Source organism: Acanthaster planci, linkage group LG17 (assembly GCF_054643075.1).
Source record: "Acanthaster planci isolate LZ-2023a linkage group LG17, COTS_SCS, whole genome shotgun sequence".
Classification (NCBI taxonomy): domain Eukaryota; kingdom Metazoa; phylum Echinodermata; class Asteroidea; order Valvatida; family Acanthasteridae; genus Acanthaster; species Acanthaster planci.
Window position 1 is genome coordinate 8,477,052 of NC_141793.1, and position 13,936 is coordinate 8,490,987.

At 38.1% G+C, this 13,936-nt stretch overlaps 1 protein-coding gene across 4 annotated transcripts in view; it reads right to left on the minus strand.

Annotated features, from left to right (window-relative positions):
* LOC110984221 (voltage-gated inwardly rectifying potassium channel KCNH6-like) overlaps positions 1-13,936 on the minus strand; it is a 124,023-nt gene that overhangs the window by 37,669 nt on the left and 72,418 nt on the right. Inside the window, exon 1 of one of the 4 annotated variants that reach the window (XM_087147735.1) lies at positions 10,120-10,861. The exons of the other annotated variants lie outside the window; for them this stretch is intronic. Coding sequence (XP_087003861.1) covers positions 10,120-10,209 — 90 coding nt within the window. The 5' untranslated portion in view covers positions 10,210-10,861. Of the gene's footprint in view, positions 1-10,119; positions 10,862-13,936 lie in introns of those variants that run through there. 4 annotated transcript variants of the gene reach the window in all.

The following is a 13,936-nucleotide window of genomic DNA, read 5'->3' on the forward strand; positions in this document are numbered from 1 at the left end:
GATTGCTCATTGCTAATTTACCAGTAAAGAGGTCCAAACCTTTCGAACAAAATTTTTAGAGAACAGCAAATAGATGTGTAACCCATTACTTGCACACAACACATCAAAATGTAGCATTAGAATTAAGCATTTAAAATGAGTAACACCAACATGCAAGCCCACACATAAATAAAACGTCAATTTGCAAAACAAATTTATGTTCATAAATGTTTGTATTGTGGGTGACGGTATGTCCTGAAATAATTTTGGTAAAACAGATTATCATTAAGCCAAGAAAAAAAAGGGAAAACGATGAACGACCTAAAACAAATCCCCAAATAAGTGAGATGAATCAACATGCTGCACTATCTCTTTATGTCTACTGATCATTAAGAAAAGTGCAAAATGTGCAATATGCCTATCAGTGATTGTCCGGTGCCCCGTTGGCATTCGTACCACCAACTCATTTGCTGTGTAATTGAAAACACACAGTCCCTACATCAACACAGTTACGCAAAGTCACATCCAATATTTCAGCCAATGGAATAAACCTGCTTCCCATGCAGACAGCTTCAGGCCATCTGATCAAGTCCTGACCAAATTTATGTGCTGCAAATGGTTCAATTCCAAATCGTCCACTGCTCGACTACAAATTACACATCTCCTTTAAATACCGTGTATTTTTTCCTAAAGTACAATGTACATGGTTATACTACTTCCAGTGCTACAAACAATAGTTATATTCTCCCAGAAAATACTTGAAATGGCATTGCTTTGAAATGGCATATGCTTGAAATTTGTACAGTGGTTGTTAGATTTCACACATTTCCTTGAATGGATACAAACATGAATGGCAAAAATACCTTAAATGCAAATGTACTCTTACTCCTTAAGGGCCAACAACAACTGTTCCAATTATGATTGTCCCTTTGTACGTGTACATGAAAATAATAATACTTGTCTTGATGGGGACACATCACACAAACATGACAGGAATGAAGGAATGTGAATGGGTAATGTACATGATCTAAAGCAACTCTGTGTTGAAATCAAAGTGTTCAACTATTTTATTCATATCACAAGTGTACTTGCTGTGATATCACAATTTCTTGTTCCTATTTGCGATAGATGAACCGGCCTTTATGCCTCCTACTGGTATCACTCAAATCAGGCTTTGCAATGCATAAATGTGAAACATAATGAAATCCACATGAACTTGGAGTACACACGTACATGCCTTCAAGACTCTTCAAGGCACTCATTCCTTTTGATCATGCTATGCATTGATAACAAAAGTATTCAGAGGGATTTGAATGAAGGGTTTTCCCCAGGGGACCTGTTCTTCTCTATCTTCTCATGTGGCTGAGGGTGGAGGTGTCATTTCCTCAACATGACATATTATATTTAAATTTATAAACTTGGTGTACACGCAGAGATATCTATGCTGCATATATTTTATTCTGTAAAGTTAAAGTCAAATAAAGTGTTTTCTAATCATCATTGCTCCACACAAACTCAGTGACAAATATTTTAAATAACATTTTACATTTCACAATATGTCAACTCCAAATTTGGTAACTCAGTGTCCAAAAATGCATGATGCATCAAAATAAAAGCCTGCAGTTTTGAGGTTCTGTATACAGAAAGGTACACCAGAAATATTGGGGAAGAAACTGAACATGGGTCGTACCTCTAAGCCTCATTGAGGGTTTTCCTGGTATCCCTTCTGTCACTAGCAGACAACCTAATGAATTATGGATTAAACCTTTTCTTGTCAAGAACAATGACTTCAGCATTAAGACATGCATGGTCTTTGGTGTTCCCTGTAGACTCCAAATGTGCTTCCAGTTAAATGTAGGTTCCAACTGATAATTGCAAAGGAAGAGGTGAAACCACCTCCCACAGGACCAAACCAATTTTGTCCATACAAAGATACCATCAATTTCCAAGTTCTGACAAACATGTATGCTACACAGCAGGTTTTTCTGCCAACACAAAACCTGGAGTGGAAGTCAAAGTGATAATGATGCCATGGTGGCCATGTTCAGTCAACATTCAGAAATTCTCAAAGCTTGTCATCAATGATCAATAATAAAGTTTTTAGAAAATCTGATCACATAAAACAAAGCCTGATTAAATTTAAAGTTAAAAAAGTCAGCACCTACAGCACATTAACAGGAATCGGGAAGTAAAAATGTACATGTATGTTGGAAATGCATGTACAGTGAATGTTTGCATACCATATGGGCAACTACAGATAAGCATAGTGATACACATCCCATCATTATCTTTCAGTAAACTGTGTTAAAACTTGGGTAAGAAAATGTTTAACCTTTGTTAGTGCAAGACCAGAGAAAATATGGAAAGAAACCAATGTCGGCATATGCAGCCAGCTTTATTGATGTTGTTTTCTTGGGGGAAGAGGCTTTCTATTTTTTTTTTCCTATTTTTTTCCCATCGCGTAGTTATTTCACTATTTTGAAGACACCAATTTTTACTCAGATAAGAAAATATAAGAAAATAATCATGCAACAAACTTTGAAAACCAATGTTAGAACAACTCACTAGCCTCAAAATTAAAAAAAAAAAAGTACACAAAATAATGCTACTTTTACTTCCAAAAAGTTCATCCCTTAAATGGGTAAATTATATAAAAATATTTCAAGTGAAGTGAAATGAAATATCGAGTGACACATAAATGTTGAAATCTTAAGTCTAGAATTTGCAATTGTAAGGAATCAATGTTAAAATGGTCTCATTAATGTGTTGCAATCAAGACCTAACAAAGCGCTATTCAGTTCAAAGTCAATTCACAAGCTACTCCATCAGTGAAAAAATCCTCTGTTACCATTTATCCCCTGTCATTCATGAGTACATGAACAGACTAGTGATTAACAAATGTCCTTACTGACAGAGCAAATATGAAGTAGTGAGTCTCATCAATGATGACTGCCATATTCAGTGTCTATACTCAAAGCAGATACTGTAAAAATGCAATCAAATATGAGACAGCAGGGTTCAAAGGTCATTTCTGATTTTGTATGTCTTGAAAACTACTGAGTGGTTTATGCAAATCTTAGATTTTTTGTAATGAGGTATTCAAAATTGACTGATGTTCCAAAGCCGAGAAGATGTCAGCAAGACCACTGTGACAATGTCACGGCTGGCAGTTCATGAAAATGATTTTCAAGCATCTGTGCTTTTGTTGATCCTTGCATAATGCCCTTATTTCTTTCTTCCTGCATTTATAAAACAACTTATTTCCTTGAGGTTCTGTTTATGGTGCCATCCAAGATGCAAGTTCATTTTCAAAACATGCAAAAATGTTTGGTATGAAATGGCCCTTTCATGCAAGAAACACAGAAGCTGGTCATGAAATGGTAAACGCAGTTATTTGAAGCAAGTTTTATTTCCAGGCATTATTCCATTTAAAGGGTGATTCAAAAGATACACGTAAATGCACATGTACTTGAAAGTAATGTATTCTACTGATTGGCTGAATCTAATCATGGATGGCGCCAATGGAGGTGATGAAGCATGGCTAAGCGATGGGAGCTACTGCTACCAAGGTTACTCATGCATTCCGACAGCAGAGTGCTCATCTTTGAATACATGTAGCACTTGCCTGTAATTCATAGGATTTGGGAAATTATTATGGGAATTCATTGTCATCTGAACCTCCCACAATACTTGACCATCTGTCGTCTAAATGCTTAAGGCAAATAGCTTTGGTTTTGTTCCTATAGTACCGGTACAGTTTGGGCTTTTCTCTCATGATTCATATTTACAAAACTGATAGAAGCCCCCAGACTCATCAAGAATCTTTCTCAGAAATTGAAACAGTATCCCCACACACAACATCCAGATCTACTTTTACCAGTATTCTCTTGGCTGCCAAACCCAAGATATTTTCCAAGTCACAGACTGAAGGTTGTAAAACAAAGTTTTAAGATTTAGGTACAAGAAGGCATTGAAGACTTCTTTAAATCTCATTTTTTTTCTCGTTCTCATCAATAATTTCCAACAGCACATTGCTCTCTGTCTGCTCAGTCACACCTACAATAATGTGATAGCAGTATTGTACACATTACTTTTTACGTAAACTTCAAGTAAACTTTTTACATGACTTTTTACGTAAAGGTCCAACTTCACAGCTTTACTGATCACAGACATCTGTGTTGATTGATCAACATTCTGTGCTAAAATACATCTTGCACAACAGACTATGAAAGTTCAAACGAGTCCAGGAAAGTATTAGTAAAGAATTTCATGCAAGAGTTAGCAAACAGTCTCCATACTCTGTATATAAGCAGAGCCATGCAATGGAGTCAAAGCAGAAGTACCGGGTAATTGATTTCCTCTGCAATTCCTCTGAGACCAACTATGACTTTTTAATATACATGTGTATTCCTTTGTATATGAACAAACAAATGTCTCCTGAGCTGTCATTTCACTAAATTCACAAGGGAGCTAACACAAATTACGATATTGTGTTCTTTACCAATACTCATGTAACACATCAATTTCAAGGCTAGGCACGTTTGTCAACTTTGCATTGTTTGACAGTAGTGTGACCACTCCATATTGACAAATTGTGACATGCTGTCACAACAGTGCATTCAGTGCCAATTACAGGATGAAGTGACAATTAAGAAGACAATGAAAAGTTAAGATTTAGAGGTGCAAGGAAAACAACGGATAAACATTCCTGGGAAACCCCATGGAGAAGGCAGGGACTGAAACCCCAATCCACATGCTGACCTAGGTGGAATTCGAACCTGGATAGCAGAGGCGGAAGGCAAGGAAAGAGCCACTGCACCAACCTGACCAAAGGGTTCACAAATGAGCATTCACAAGAACTGCAATAGAAAATAACACTGCAAACCAAGGGTCCTTTCAAGCTCATTATTTCATCTCTGGCTTCTGGTGCAGCTGTTCTCCCACGCATTAATTATGACAGGCAGCTCATTAGCAAGGATTACTGAGTGGTAACTGGGACTCTAGATGACAATAATGATGTACATGTACATAATGCAGTGACAGAATTGACATGGCATTAGGAAGTACAGGTGCGACATCTGCACTTAACATGAATGATTGAAGACTAAAAGGGCCAACTTCTGGGGCTGCTAAGCTGAAAATGATGCTGAGAAAAAAGTTAGCTGGAGGCCAGCTTGTGATTACACCACTGCACAACACTCTACACTGCGTTAAGTACTGCATGTTTATTCTCTCAGAAAACATTTCTTGTTCTTCAAAATAGCATGTGAAACTCTGATAACACAGCATCATTTCCTGTGTACTCAGTGTAATGCATGAAAACAAGAATGACCCTCCTTGATTTGTGGCTGAAACTGAACTGAAATGAAACTGAATGTTGGTCTCTTTTTCAAAAAAGTTCTAGTTGTAAAAGAATACATTATTAAGATAATTTTCTGACTATTCTGCACATTACACTTTGTCCCTGTGATAAGCACTTCTTCATCGTAAACAATGACAGTATTCACAAGTTATAATCTGCATGCCTCAACATTATGGTACATTAACTCAACCATGCAAAACTTGAAATCACGCAACACACGAAATCACATGACAGGTTTGTGCTTTTTGCTCTTCACAGTATCATCCATATTGATTAGCTGACTCTGTGTGATTGATACAATTGCGGGTCTGATGTAATCCCTTTTCCTCAATGATGGTGAAGGTTTTACTACACGAATCAATGAACATGTGACAAAGCCTCAGCTGACGGAAACTGTGTGGCAACAGGAGATAGCTCCATGTGGATATTTACCTTTATTCTCCATAAAGACAACCCAAACAGGACACATCACTGGCACATGCATACATATGTACCTGTTTCACAATTGTGGGGACACCAAAGGTGCTGAAACGGATGTTCTGGAACCAAACAGTTATGGGGAAAAGTTTTTGTTCCCACAACTCGGTCTTGAAATGCCTAAGTGTATAACAGTGTACCAAACATTGAATTGAATGCGCACAACCAAAAGTCCATGACAGAGATGCAAATGAGCAGACATGGGCACATACAAAGATCCAGTAGTGCTTAAATTTTATATAAGAAGTAAAAACAACTTCACAAAAAGAGACTTAGTTTAAATGAGCCAGGTGGGTATCCTAAAGTTGCATGCACAAATTGAAGTGCATCAGGGGTATTCCAGGGTCCAGATCAGCAATATGGGATGCACAGGTTTGCCCTATCACTACCACCACACCCGACTCAGGAATGTGCTTTGTTCTCAAATCAGCTTACATGTACTTTTTGGAAGTACAGAACAGACTCACTGCAAGTGTTTGCTGTCAATATACTGTATCAACACTGAAAAATGACCTCCAGGTTTCCAAATTATCATATCTACATTGTAACTGAAACAACAAAAGTGTGAAAGTAGTTTTCATAAACTTGTTTTTTTTTGTTGCTTGAGAAGCTACACGAATAGACCGGTAGCACAGTTAGTACGTACATATTCATATACTTATTACTCACGTTGAAACCAATGACACAATTTATACCAGAATCAATACCGGAACGTAAGTTGTTTTCCTTAATAGACCTCTTACGGGACACAGTCTTTGTAGGAAAATTACAGCGGCGTATTCTATGTCATGTGCCTGCCATGAGCAAGTGTCTTATACACATGCACGCGCACACGTTGATATAAAACTCTTTGAAATACGGCACAGCTGATGCGCATCATGAGAATTTGACATTCAACACGCCAATGCACATGGCTATCTGTAGGAAGTGATGGCATTTGAAAGAGACCTATACATTCCTTGTATAAACACAGTGAGGCAGGATGGACATGCATGCCTCACCCTAAATGGCAGAAACAACCAACAGCTGGTACCAATATCCTACACTGGAGAACACTTGAGCACTACTGCTGCTGTGAATCCAAACTCGGGTATACGGTATATTCACTCCACTTGAAGATAGAACCCATCATTGCACATTATCGTGGAGATCAGTTTTGTCTCCATCGTCTGCTTTGTCTCAAACTCCTGAGTCAGTTCCTGACATTTGCTTCTAGGGCTGAATGGAAAATACTGGAACCTGTCTATGTATCCACAGTGGAACTATCGTGATAAACTCATAAAACATGAAGCCTTCAAGCCAGAGACTGTGAAAAGGCTTCAAAAATACTTTACATTGTGCATATTTCCTTGCCACGTGCACAGATGCACTGCCATTATCCTGGTTTAACACAAGGATCAGAACAAGGTACATGTAGCCAATGTGCCAAAAAACATGCAATTTACAAAATTATGACACAGTGAACATTAAGTAGACACATCATGGTATCAAACATTTGAATGCCTGGCATGTGTCCTTTATTGTCCCTCATGAGTTTTTTCACTCAAAGCAATCTTCTTGCAGAGATTCTGATTCACCTGCATGTGCATTTCAATCTTGTTACACAGTTTTTTGAACCAGACTTGGATAATTGTGAGAAACATAATGTTGTGATCTGAGGACACCAAAGTCCCTGCAATTTCCACAATCCAGGTCTGTTACCCATGAGCACTCTCTAGATACATGCTGTATATATCACAGCTGTTTAACCACATTCCAGTATATTGCTCACTTGATCGAAAGGCTTGGAATAGTTGTCATTATCATCAAATTATTCAATCAAGTAAGTAATCAATGAAGTAATATCATACCCAGGCTTGGATTGTTGACCTTAGTTAAGGTCAACCACTCTAGCATTATTTTAGGAATGTATGGTAAGTGACTTGATTCGTGTTTCAACCCACTAATATGAGTGTAGAGCTCCATACTTCTCAGTTTATTTCATGCTGGAACAATCCATGTACAGTACATTGGAACAAATTCTGTTCCAACATTTTGTTAAAATTCTAATGAAATGAGACTATTTCTAGACTTCCTCAGAAACCTTCAGATGGTAGTATGTTTAATGTTTTGATTCTCCATATTTTCCAAAGACAAAACAAAAATTAAGACCAAACAAAAAATCTGATGCCGTAATTTGTTTTTGCTTTGCTTTCCCCCAAATGCCTGTGCTTAAACTATTAAAGGTAGGATCTTCTTTATAACATAGTGCTTCCACAGTAAAAAGTAATGCGGGATGGCAAATATCTGACCTCACCCCAAGGGCAAATTATTGCAAGTTAACCACCAGCCTATCAAGATTATAATAGGCAGTGGCAACCTTAATCCTCAATCTACCAAGCCAATACTCATGTACAGAAGTAACTACATGTACATCAGATGTACAATTCACACAATAACCAATTACTTGGTCCAAAATCATTATGAAAACATTCAGTCTTTGCTGTTACAGTTCAAGTGTGAACAGAATTATTTGGTTCATTTTTATCTGTCTGTTTGAAAAAAGTGCACATTGATAGTTTCTGTTTTTTAAGGTGAGGATTATCTCCAAATGCAATTGGTCAAACCTTGCTGTGTACATGTGAATCTTGAATACAAAACTAGCCAATTCATCAGCAATTAGAGAAATCTCACTTTAAATATCAGTCTCCAGTGACTTCTCGGTTTCCAGGGAAAAGATTATCTGATCATATCCAATTCCCTATGTTTTTTGTTGACATGAAAGGGTATGGCATTTCAGTTTATAGGTATTCAACTGCACATAGGCCTACCTATCTTACTTTGCACCTATACTCATTCAATGTACATGTACATGTAACATGTCACAGCCAGGGCCCATTTCACCCAAACAAATGTATAAAAATTACAAAATTGGAACACATCCAGGAGAATTGATCCTTTAAAGCATCTCAATGTAAGTGGACATTTTCTGAGCATCATACAACATAAATGAGAAAATGATAAAGCATTTTGGCAGACATTTAGGGACACATGACAACATTATGTGTGTATTAAATACATACATATCAGATTGCAGCAATCTTACGTGTGTTACTTTCTCTTATTGCATTTTTAAGAGGAATGCATTATGGAAGTCACATGATGGTTGAAAATGATACAAATCTCAACATTTAAGCTTTAGGGGATTTGTTAAAACTTTCCTTCCAAATAAATTCAAATTCTCTAAGAAAATCTTCTTGACAACTACTTTCAAAATGGAAATTTATGTTATTGGCATGTAAGTTTTGTTAGCACAGTTTAATAACTCGGAACAAACTTATAGCACCAATGAAAGTTCAACAAAACCTGTACGGAACTACATCCCATCAAATTCCTACTGCAAGAAAAAAAAAGACATGTAAGTTTTCAACAAATGTTCTCTAGCTGATCTCTGCTCTCCATGAAAGGTGACTCATGCCACTATGAACCCGGAACATCTGAAATTCACATATCAGTGCAATTCGTTGATAGGGCTGAAATTCTGACCAACCACTGTGGGAACTCTCAATGAAGAGATTTAAGGAACTTAAGAGTCATTGTGATTGACGAAGCACACAATAGAGCTTCCATGTATATTAGATTGCCAGAGCGTTAACGTCTCTTCCCTTAGCTTTGAAGCCATCCTGAGCATAGAAATTTTGAATTCACGGCCATATCCACAGAAAATATAGACGTTGGATGATGGAATGCAATTTTGCACAAGTTCTTCTTAAAGTGTGGAAGTTCACAAACGTGGATCACATCAGTGCATTTTTCTTTGTGCATGGCAAACAAGTACCTAAAAACAGACAAATTTATTGAGGATAATCTGCAGCTCATGTACAAGCTTATGTGTTGCGTATCTAATGCAAAATAAAAACTCCTTTGCTGACAGTCCTTAGTATTTTGGCTTCAATGCAAAAATATGGAATACACATTTACGTACGCAAACCTGGACGTACCCTGCAGGGCTCACTGTACACAGAAAATTTAGTTCCTAGTAAAAGCTATAGCTCTGTGATGCAAACACATTCAATTGCAGGATTTCAGCCTGTAAGAATTATGTTGTTTTGCATCAGAGGACCATTATCAAATGACATGCTAAAGGAAAACAAACAGAAAACATTTTCCTCTGTACAAGAACACTCATGCAAAGCTATAAACTTAACTAGAAATACAAGCTGGAAGCATCCTCACATGTAGTTTGACAACTTAGATTCCTGATGGTGAATAATATATGCACTCCCACCACACACAGAATGCGCATAACAAATTCAACTTACACTATCTTTCTTCTGTGTCATAGGTGGAGGTAGTTCCTTGTCTTTACCCTTGGCCTTCCGGAAGCCCAATGTTTTGCGTACAAAATTCATTCTGTCAGCCTCTCTTGTTGTAGTCAAGGTTTAACGTGCACCAAATGCTAAGCAATCACCCTGTTCATAGACATGTGCACGAACAAGCAGTTACTACCGACATGCTAGTTGGCATGGTGAGTCTTTCTGGATGGGTACAGTAGCACTGCTATGGTGTTTGGCCTTCATGTACATCGATGAAAAGCACAGTAGGTAGCTCCATCACGCCAATGGATCAGCCATTAGATAAGGTATTAACAACGGCATCAGTGAACACAGAATGAGATGATGGCAGTGATAAAGATGATGTTTACACACCCAGCCTGCAATGCTGATGAGGGCTGCGGACAGCATAGAAGGGACGAGGAGGCCAGGAAGTATTCACTCCTATCTTTTCCTATTGGCATTCCGATGGGAGTGCTGTGGTGAAACTGAGTACAGCATGGACCAATAACCACTGCACAGACCAGAGACACACGACACTCGATGCTCTGATATAGCCTGATAGCTCGAACCAGACTGACGAGTGGTCTGCATAGCCAGGCACTGTCAGCCAATATGATGATGCCTGCATCCCCATCTCCATTTCAGCTCAACTCAGATCAGCATGACCCAAATGTATATGCCTCCACACCGCCACACGTGCCCATGGGCCACACAAAAGGATAGGCTTTTGTGCACTAGGGCTCAGCCAATATGAAAATCAATAATTTAATTGAAATGTTTTCATTACTGTTCTCCATATCTTGCCAATTCCATTCCACTGGAAGGGGGTTGCCAAATCTACTTCATGAGACTTGTGTAGTAGTGGCTCCCATCAGAGGAGCAAGGGGAGAAGCAGGTTTTATTTAGCATCCGTTACGGGTGATATTATCAGACGTAAATAATCCAAGCATGTGGGGATTATGAGGCGAGCCTATTGCCTTGCACAGAGCAGCTCTGATGAAGCTTAGCATGCAACAACATCCTAGGGGACATGGTTTAGTCATAGATTTTCCTCACCAGGCCCTGGGTTTGATCATACAGTTCACAGCACCCTTCAGGCCTTATGGCCAGCCGCTGCCTGTCCAGGCATGCAATTGCGTTATTTGCCAGAACTTGGTCCACATAATTACAGCATGGGTTATCAAAATGATACGATATGGCAATCTGGTATTGCGAGGCACGCGCTTGCATGCCATGACTGACAGGAAAAATCCCGAGATCATATTGATGCAAGGATCTGTAGGATTCCCAATGGCTCTTCTCTTTTTAATGATTTTCTGGCAGGACGACTACTGATTAATTTAAATGTTACCAATACACGATTGCAGATATAGTGACCTTGACTGAATCAAGTTTCCTGATAACTTAATGAACTGCCGCTACACTGCAATATTCTCTTGTTGTGGGACCCCCCTTCCGAGAGCCACGCCATTTTTAGCTGGTTCGGCAGTTCAGCCGAACCAGGTATTGAAATCGTTCTGTTTTTTTTTTTCTTTCCTTTTTTTTTTTTTTTTTTTTTTTTTCTTCTTCTTCAGCCAAGTTTTTCTACCCCTACACTTTGGCACCTAGGAAAATCAGAAGAATTTCAAACTTGGAGGATAGTTGTGTGATCATCCAAGGACGGTCCTAGAAGAAATTCACAGTGATAACTTAAGTAGTTTATTTATTATTGATTTTTGAAGAATTAATTTTCCCCCATAGACTTTGTACACAGATTGCACACAGTTTTCGGACTGTCGTATATCAGGCTATGAGGGCGCTATTGCAGAATTACGGTCACACCTGCATGGGCTTTCAATTTTCAAGAAACTGTCCCATATTGAACCATGTATGGCGCTGTTGCACAACATAGGGTTTGTACACACATTGTCCCGCATAATGCGTGAGCAGTCCTCAACTTCGACCCAGAATTACTACCAGAACGAAGAAGAAATCAGACTAAATTTTCCCTTCCGTTCGATCGCAAATATACCCAAGTGTCCAAAGATTAAATAATATTTCATAAGTTTTTCCCAGTTTAGACAAAAATCACGTGACATGAAATTAAAGGAGCAGTTTTCCTACACATGTGTTTCTAGCCCATTGACTTTGTACACGTTTTTGAGCGACAATTTTGGTAACTTTGCAGTCTTTCATCGTTCCCAAAGTGATAGCCAACGAAGACCCCGATGCAAGATTTATTGCAAAGGGATGACGTCATGATGACATCATCACCTTATTTTATATTTATTTTTGAATATTTCATTTTTCCCCATAGGTTTTGTACACGTTTTTCGACTTGACACAAGTGAACAAGTAGTCTTTAACTTCGGCGCAAGATTACTATAAGAACAAAGGCAAAATCGGGTACTTTACGCTCTGTTATTTTATTTGAAATATGCCTAAGAGTCCGAATATGAAGTAATATTTCATAAAAATTGTCCAGTTTAAGCGGAAATCACGTGACACGAACTTAAAGAAGCAGTGTTTCTGCAAACAAGTTTATAGCCCATTGACTTTGTACACGTTTTTGAGCGACAATTTTGGTAACTTTGCAGTCTTTGATCGTTCCCAAAGTGATAGCCAACGAAGATGCCGATGCAAGATTTATTTCAAAGGGATGACGTCATGATGACATCATCCCCTTATTTTATATTCATTTTTGAATATTTAATTTTTCCCCATAGGTTTTGTACACGTTTTTCTACTTAACACAAGTGAACAAGTAGTCTTTAACTTCGGCGCAAGATTACTATCAGAACAAAGGAGAAATCGGGTACTTTACGCTCTGTTATTTTATTTGAAATATGCCTAAGAGTCCGAATATGAAGTAATATTTCATAAAAATTGTTCAGGTTAAGCGCAAATCACGTGACACGAACTTAAAGGAGCAGTGTTTCTGCAAACAAGTTTATAGCCCATTGACTTTGTACACGTTTTTCAGCGACAATTTCGGTAACTTTGCAGTCTCTGATCGTTCCCAAAGTAATAGCCAACAAAGACCCTGATGCACGACTTATTTCAAAGGGATGACGTCACGATGACCTGAATATTTGCTCATACGTTTTGTACACGTTTTTCTACTTAATAAAAGTGAACAAGTAGTCTTTAACTTTGGCGCAAGATTACTATAAGAACAAAGGAGAAATCGGGTACTTTACGCTGTGTTGTTTTATTTGTAATATGCCTAAGGGTCCGAATATGAAGTAATATTTCATAAAATTGTTCAGTTTAAGCGCAAATCACGTGACACGAACTTAAAAGAGCAGTGTTTCTCCAAATGGGGTTTTTTGCCCGTTAACTTTGTACACCTTTCCAAGGCACAATTTTGAACCCTTTCGAATGTTTGCTCGTTTTCAAAGTGACAGCCAACAAAAATCTTGATACAGAAATTATTGTATATAAATGACGTCATGATGACGTCGTCATGTGATTTACTCTTGTTTTTTCAATATTTATTTCAGCCCCTTGACTTTGTACACGTTTTCAACCCAGCATTTGGGTTAGTTTGAGAGCTTTGATCAACAATACTTATCTTGTTGGTAAAACAGTCCCGAACCAGCTCTGTGTTTGTTTACAAACACGTTTCTCTAGTTTCTTTTCTTTTTTTTTGAACATGCGTGTTATCAAATTTGGTGTGACTGCAGGCATGTAGGTATACTGAGGAGATCCATTCCACAAATGATTTGGGGGATGTATCTACATGTGTACATGGGGTTAATATCCCACTCTAAATGTATATAATCTCGGAGAATACAAACATAAATCCAAAGGCTGTACATAT